The sequence below is a fragment of the Cyprinus carpio genome, chromosome B14 (assembly GCF_018340385.1).
Source record: "Cyprinus carpio isolate SPL01 chromosome B14, ASM1834038v1, whole genome shotgun sequence".
Taxonomy (NCBI): domain Eukaryota; kingdom Metazoa; phylum Chordata; class Actinopteri; order Cypriniformes; family Cyprinidae; genus Cyprinus; species Cyprinus carpio.
In genome coordinates, this window is record NC_056610.1 from 10,165,609 (window position 1) to 10,173,610 (window position 8,002).

An 8,002-nucleotide genomic window follows, 5' to 3' on the forward strand; every position below is an offset into this window, starting at 1 on the left:
ATTTGGAAAAAAAGTAATGTTTTTAAAAACTATACCAACTAACACAACTAATAGGGAAGCTGGGGCTAGTTGTCACAGCAAACATATCTCAACTATTTTGAGTCAAAAGTCAAAAATGAACCAGTTTTCTCTGAGAGTGGTTTTAGGTGTTGGTTTTAAACCATCTCTGCTGGACATTTGTGCTGTTTAATGAATTATTTCCCTGTATAATGCGTTTCCATTAAATACCTTACTATAACTTGACTGCTGGGTCAAGGTGTTTAATCCTTTTCATAGACCTACAATAGCCTATCTTTCTTTTAAAAAAAAATATTTAGTTAAATAAAAAGTGCACCCGGTCTCCCAGAAGAGTATCTTAAATATTGTATGTTTTACTTGCCTATTGTGGTTCTTGTATTTTGTATTAGTGCTATGAAATCAAAATAATTTTTACTTATTTTACTGTCACATAAAAATTTTCCCAAGTGTTGTTTAATCACTGGAATTAATATTCCCTCTATGCCCATGTGGTTATTTCATATTGGCCAGTATGAGCAGCTGGTTGTGAAAACACCAGTCAGACTGTGCCACCCAATGCCACTGCAGAAAACTCACGGCCCGTTAGTAATTCACGCCATTTCCAATTAGTGTGACAACAATAACCTTTCATCCTGTCATTTATCAATTAGAAGAGAGAAAAAAAATTGTCCAGCTGAGAGCTGTGCAATAATGTGCAGCTGTGCTGAAGAATTCGGCGTCCCTTTATTACTTTGCGACAAAGGGGAGACAAAGACATATTTCACTCATTGCGTGACTTAATGAGGCCGCTTACAATCCATCATCTAAATGCCGCCCAAGAGCGGACGGAATTCTCGCGAGAGCTCCTTCAAAAGCCAACAGGGTTCTCGCGAGAGTAACTGCCGAGAGCGAATGAGACAGCAGCACGCGCCACCTGATGGTGTTAATGAGGCATTTTCCATGGCTTTTACCAACTTCATCTCGATTCTGAGTTCTTTGATAGCAGGCCTATTAAAACTTGGGAAATTAGCAATAAACTAATTTACCGCATGATTTTTTTTTTTTTTTTTTTTTTTTTTTTTTTTTGTGGACGGCGTTCTCCAGACATGAGGACAATATCTCGTTAAGCAAAATGAGGTAAATAGAAAATACAGGAACAAAAATAAATTAAAATCTCGTTCTTGCATTTTTCTTTTTCTCCATTTCTAAATATAATTTATAACACCTTAATTATTATTTCTTTCTAAATATAAATAAATATAATTAAATAATAATTGATAATAATGAATGAATTAATTGCATATTATTAATTAAATTCACTGAATAACTCAAGTCTTATTTTTTATTTTTATTTTATTTAGGTTTGATCCTCCAGATATTAACTTCTTTGCTCTGTATGAAATATCAAAATCAGCTGAATATCTGTCAGCAAGCGATTCTTTGCTGGAGTCTGTATTACTGCAGTCAATATGATCTCTATTCATCTCTCCTGTGGATATTCATGGTCTTTTTCATCGACCAACACAATATTAAAATGCTTCATTCACTGTCATGACTGCTTCATTAAGTCTAACGTCTTTCCTGCATGTTTCTTTTTTCCACTTTTATTTAAATTTGCTATATTTTCCAGCTTATATTTTTATATGAAATTAACTTAGATAATTTTTTGCCAAATATCTGTCTTAATATATGCTTATTTCATAGTATTTTAGTGCAGGCTAGTGAAGATTGTGAGCACATCCTCTTCTGCTTATATGAGGTGAGTCTTGTGTTTACACTCTAGTAAAATAATGAGAGATGGAGTGTGTGTGTGTGTGTGTGTGTGTGTGTGTGTGTGTGTGTGTGTGTGTGTGTGTGTGTGTGTCAGATCAGGCTGGGCAACTGGTAACCCGACCCTGCGTTTTATTGAGATGTCCATTAATCCTAGCTCTCTGCCCATGACCTCTGACCTTGCTGACCCCTGCACATGGTGTTGCCGGCCAGAGGGACTCGGGCACTGCTGCGTCCGGATCGTGTCTCCCATCCTGACAGCAGCCCACTCTCTCCCATCGGAGAGGGAATCATTAAGCGCGAATCTAAAACGAGGGCCAGGGGAGAGCTTTATCCACACAAATACAGCCATGAGAAAGAGGCTCAGCTCTCATCTCAACGGATAGAGTTACGCTGGAGTGAGAATGATTCAGCTTTTAATTGCATTCTTCTAACTCCATATCACATCTTCATCCATCTCTTCCTCTCTCTCACTCGGTCTGTCTCTCCGATTCTCGCTCGCCCAATCGCTTTGCGCGCTCCCCAACAAATGCCTTTTGAAGTACAAATCATTCCAAATTGGAATTCATTTTCAAAGGGCTTTTAAGAAGACGAATATGAGAGCCACTTACTTTAAATGATCCATTTATTTTAACGCTCAAAGTCGTATCGTTTACCTGCTGCCTATAAAAGAAAACCCTCACCTGTTACCAAGAGTCTAAAAATAAAAGCCGTCCCGAAAGTGCATAGATAAGTTTTCGTTAGGTATCACTGTTTTCTCACCGACGGTCTGAAAGCGAACACCTGATTGGCTCGCTGTCTCTCCTCGAAGCTGTTGTCACCTATCCGAGCACTGGTGAGCAATTACCTGGCCTGTCGGAATCCAAGCCGAACAGATTGAATTCTGATTGATTTCTGCCCAGGAAAGAGGAGAGAATTTAAAGGTCTTCTTTTTTAATTGGGTATTTGGTGTGTGCTGATGTGAGGAACTTGTCCCTCCCCAGGGATCCTTTATGGGGCAATAATGGCGCTGAGAAACAGTCTGGTCTGCTCTCTCCCTGGAAGGCCATAACCCCACATTTGTCCTGAGTGCTTTTCTATTATGCATTGATAGCTAAGCATCAATCAATAGGGAAGGGAAGAGAAAACCCAGCGAAACCAACTTCTTAAGTGTAAAACGCCTCTTAATACCAGAGCTTTCAAACAACTTAACCTGGGTGCTTTTTTTCTGCTCAGCGTCTTTGAGAAGACAGAAGTGAGGAGAGACACTGCTGATGTTTTATTCAACAGCAGGGAATGGGTTCAGGGTAAATGCGTGCCACAGCAGCATCGATTGCCTTTTTTTGGGGGGTGGGGGGGCTTTTAGAAAAGTCTGCCATGTGCACTTTTGCATAATAACTTTTGGCAATATTGATTTACCCTAAACGGACTCTTAGAAAATATTTTAGATTTTAGATCACAAACAATAAAGCACTCAATTCGTAAATCAACTATTTAATTAAGTTCAATTTTTAAGTACAATTTTGAAGAGTGAATAGAAATTATTTGGATTTATATACAATGCTCACACATAAAAATAAACCCTTAAAAGGGCAATAAAACATTTTAAGAGTACACATTTTATGCTGAGCTGACATTTCAAACATAATTAAAAAAGAAAAAAAAAACATGTTTAAATGCTATGATTTTATAATCTGTGTATGTTACAAATACATATATCCACTCGGCTGGCCTTCGTAATCTTCATCATCGACATTCTCCTCTTCGCCTGATATTCTATAAGCTCCGTTTTCTTTTTGCCGGAACTCTTTGCTGAGCTGAGGACCTGGAAAATATAAAGTCAAAATGTTTGATTAATTGTAGCAATTATTTATGATGCAAAACAAAAAATAACTATTTATTTTTATTTTGTTTAATACACTCTTAAAAATAAATGTTTCAAAAGGGGTTTTCGCAGCACAGATGGTTCCCTAAAGAACCTTTCAGTGATCAGTTTTTTATTAGTGTGAGGAGCTTTTTAAAAATCTAAAGAACCTTCTTCCACTATAAAGAACTTTTTGTCGTTAAAGGTTTTTCATGGAACCACAGATGCCAATAAACATTTACTTTTTATTTGCATGTACTATAATTGATATAGCTTACTGTAGTAAAACATTTTAGTAGATGCTTTTTTTAACTAACAAAGTGAAAATGTGGTGAACAGCCATTACCACCATGCAAATGGGATCTATTAATTAATGCACTAAATAAAGCGCAGCCCATTTACTTTTAATCATATTTAGAAAGCTCTGCATTTTCTCAATATTTTTGCCCACAACTTCCTGTAAAACATACACACAGACGCTTGTTATGTTTAAACCTTCTCTTTCTATTTTTCTATATAGCCTCTAAACCTATAGGAATGGGTCTGTCATGTGTCCAGAGTCACCTTTCACTTCCACCTATCCCAGAGTTCATAGCAGTTGGGACGTTCCGGGAAGCGAGGGATTGGGGGGTGGGGGTGGGGGGTTTATTGCAGGCACTGGTGGTGAAGATAAGGGCCAGTCTAAAGGATCAAACCCCCCAGAGAAAGAGATAACAGGCAGACAGTCACAGCAACGACCTGCCACATAATACACAAGCCCTTCCATCCCTTCTCCCTTTCCCTTCCAAATCTCCCCCCATCTAGGACCCTCTCGACCTCCTGTCATCACCAGCCTTTACGTTCCTGCTGGAGAAAGCCCTCGACTGGTGTACGGTTATCGTCAGCTCTGTCGGATTCTCGGAAGGCCAAGTTCACCTTTAGCAATGAGGAGATGATAAGCTTTGATAGTGGCATATGCGAATCGATCAGCTCCCACTGTTGGTGCGTTCGCATGTCTTTTCTGACCACGCCACAGACCGCAGAGAGAACATGAATAACCTAACAGACCTCTCTCTGCAGTGTGGACGGATATTTTTCAATGTTAAAACAAGACAAATGTTCAAGTTAAACATTTGTTGCTTGTATTAAGTTAAATAGTCTAAATACTTTGCACTGCAATTAGATGAGGAAATCAACTTGCAAAAGAGTCAACTAGTCAACTAATATACACACTCTTTAATATAATAATCAAATTGTTTGTTTTTATCAGATTATGTAGTTTCAATCGCGTTTGAAAAGAGTACCAATCAGATATACAGTATATATAAATTGACATAAATGTAACAGTCTCCTGAGCTATGAACAAGTAACTTCTGAACAATACAATTTTCATGAGTGTAAAACATGGAAACAGTGTTATCTGTGTGTGTGTGTGTGTGTGTGTGTGTGTGTGTGTGTGTGTGTGTGTGTGTGTGTGTGTGTGTGTGTGTGTGTGTTACAGCAGCCCCAACAATCATGTTTTTTCAGCTTGTTCACCTCTGACCTTGTTTTCTAATGGCCGTGTCTGTGTCTGTGAATGAGTGTGTTTTCAGACATACCTCCATGTGTAACCTGTAATCTGGCGGAGGCAGACACCTCTCCGAAGGCGTTCCTGGCGGTGCATGTGTACACACCTGCATCATTCGGCCCCACTCCTTGAATCTGGAGCCAGGCGGTCAATTCAAACCGCCGCAGACCCCCACGGGCCTGTAATTACAGAAACACACACCATTGCACATTTAACGAAACCAGAACTGTTTCTGTGAATGTAACTAGAATGTTTGAGAGGTCATTTATCTGTTTACACTCTTAAAAATAAAGGTTATTTATCGACATCTATAGTTCCATGAAGAACCTTTAACAGCCACAGAACCTTTCCATTCCACAAAAGCTTCTTAAGATTATTGAAATATTCTCTACTAAGAAAAAGGTTTTTCTATTGTATCATACAAAAAAAAAAAATAATAATAAATTTTGAAACATTTATTTTTTTAAGTTTAACTGTGTTTATCTGTTCAAATTTTAATTATATGGACATGCAATCAAAAATGCTAAATTATGTGACTATCATTTTGTGCAGACTGATGCCAGTTTGAATGGTGCTTTCTTGTGTATTTGTTAGAATGTCACGGGGGTTGGTTACTAATTTTTTTTTTTCAATTTTATTGTCCATCAGGTACAAATTATTTAATGTGCACATACCTGTACAGCTGTGCTTGAATCATCAGCAGGAAAAGAAATAATGTCTCCTTCTTTACTCCACTGGATGGAGGCCAATGGATAAGATGACACCTCACAGGAAAAGATGACATCACTTCCTTTGGTTGTGATGATGTCACGGGGAGCATAAGTGATAATTGGTTCTGTAAAATTTGCAGAAGATAGAAAACTTTGAGCTTTAGAGTAACTGATTATAAAAATAAAACATATTTTAAGATTAAAAAAAAAAAACATCCTAAAGCAAATCTTTGCTACTGGATGTTTTTTTTTCACACCAGCTTCTGTATTCACTGTAGCCATTTGTGCTGTGTTTTGATTAGCTTGCTTAATTATTTTAAGGTGTGAAATTGGACACTTACCAGCTGCTAATCTTAAACATGATGGTAAGGTCATTTCAAACTTAACGGCTGACTTTTTATTCCCACAGCTGAACAAATGGGTTTTCACTTGGCCTTTTCCATGACAAAACTTTTAAATGTGATGATTATGTTGGCACTCAGACTCTATCCATGACAATGGTTCCTCCTGAGATGACATTTACATCTATATACATTTACATTTACATTAGCAGATGCATTCATACCAAACTGATGTGGCCATTACTTTAGCTGAGGTTGCTGAACAAACATGCACTAGTACTAAAATTAAATATCAAATACCAGTAAGAAAACATTTTTAATAGCTGAAGGCCTTTAGAATGATAATTCTCTGTCAGGACATGTCCCAACCATATTGTCATTACCAAAAGCAAAAGAAAAATAATAAAAAAATTTAATGATTTTAGAAAGAATCATATTTTGTTGAAATAAAAGTAAGCTTATTTTAGGATGATGCAATTGCGACTTAATTTTTATATTTATTTTATCAATTAAATACTTAAAGAAATGTAAAATATATAAAATGTAAAATGTAATTTTAAAATAAATATTTAAATAATATAAATGTAATACGTGAAGAGTGTTTATGCATCATTGTAGTATTTGTTGTGCTGCCTTTAATCCATGCTAATTTGTATACTATCTGTAATAAATTCGAATGCACTTTTAAAAGTTGCAGTAATGAAAATCGCAATTAAGGATAACAAGAATTACAATTTATCTATATATGTGTGTATTAGGATTTAATCATAGTACATTTAGAGATACTCACTTGACTTGCAGGGTCCATGGTGCACCATTGTCAGCATCTGACCTTTGCCTTGCTTGTGTTGGGCTGCCCGAAACTGGCATATATTTTTATATGTCTTTCCATCAGAAGCGCAGAGTGCTTCCTGCTTACTGCACACACAGATGGCTCTGGGTTCACCTGCGGGGTTTCTGCGTGGGGCTCTGCAGCGCAGACCTTCAGCGCAGCGCCCGTAAAAAGTAGACCCAGATCGGGGCTCCGGGTCACACAATTGCCCCTCACCGTTTCCACATTCCCAGCAGCACCCGCACTGGTCACGAACCAGCCCAGCTGGACAACCCTGCAGCTGCCTAACATCTGGACAGCGCTCAGGGTGGCACTTTTTAGGGCATCCCTCGCCTGGTCGAATGCTCTTCTGCCAGTCAAAGCGACCGAGGTGCTCCAGATGGAAGGACTCAGATACTGAAACTAGCATCAGCACCAGTAAAACTAGTAAATAAGCCATTGTCTGTCAGGTTAAACTGGTTGAAGTCACCAAAAACAGCCAATGGATGAAGAAACTCCTTGTCTCTGATAGCAGAATTAGCTTTTAATGTTGATGTAGCAGGCCAACAAAAGCAGTCTTGAAGGGCAGTCACTAGGCCTGAAAATCCCAAAATGCAGTGTTTCTAGAACTCCTGTGATCATCAGCAAAGCCTTTTCTCCCTGCTCAGTCCTTAAAGTATCCTTATAAACCGGACTCTGTTACAGTGTCACAAAAGAGCAACAATGAGCAAGAAGGTGGGAAAGAAAACACAGAGGCAGCTCTAACTTTGGTGACCCCCTTTTAAACTGCAGGGTGCCTCCCCCCATTGGCTCAACAAAAGTGTAAAAAAGGTGTGAGCTGGGAGATGAGCAACAACCAATCAAAACACTCAATCCTGAGTTAGGGTGGGGGTGAAGCCTGAGTTTGAAATCATGGGTTTTAAACCAAACTGGACACAGAAATGGTCATAAATTAACCCTTACAAACTTGGTCTCAGGTAGTAA

At 38.2% G+C, this 8,002-nt stretch overlaps 1 protein-coding gene across 2 annotated transcripts; it reads right to left on the bottom strand.

Annotated features, from left to right (window-relative positions):
- Nucleotides 1-3,224: 3,224 nt before the first annotated feature.
- kazald2 (Kazal-type serine peptidase inhibitor domain 2) lies at nucleotides 3,225-7,786 on the bottom strand. 2 transcript variants are annotated; one of them, XM_019079456.2, is made up of 4 exons: nucleotides 6,998-7,784; nucleotides 5,831-5,991; nucleotides 5,188-5,335; nucleotides 3,225-3,571 (listed from the first exon to the last, which is right to left on the bottom strand). In XM_019079456.2, the coding sequence occupies exons 1-4, from the start codon at nucleotides 7,476-7,478 to the stop codon at nucleotides 3,450-3,452; spliced, it is 912 nt and encodes a 303-aa protein (XP_018935001.2). In that variant the 5' UTR covers nucleotides 7,479-7,784; the 3' UTR covers nucleotides 3,225-3,449. The 2 variants fall into 2 exon arrangements, with proteins under 2 accessions (XP_018935001.2, XP_042593939.1); XM_042738005.1 differs by lacking the exon at nucleotides 3,225-3,571 and adding an exon at nucleotides 3,614-4,525 and having other exon boundaries at nucleotides 6,998-7,786.
- Nucleotides 7,787-8,002: the final 216 nt, after the last annotated feature.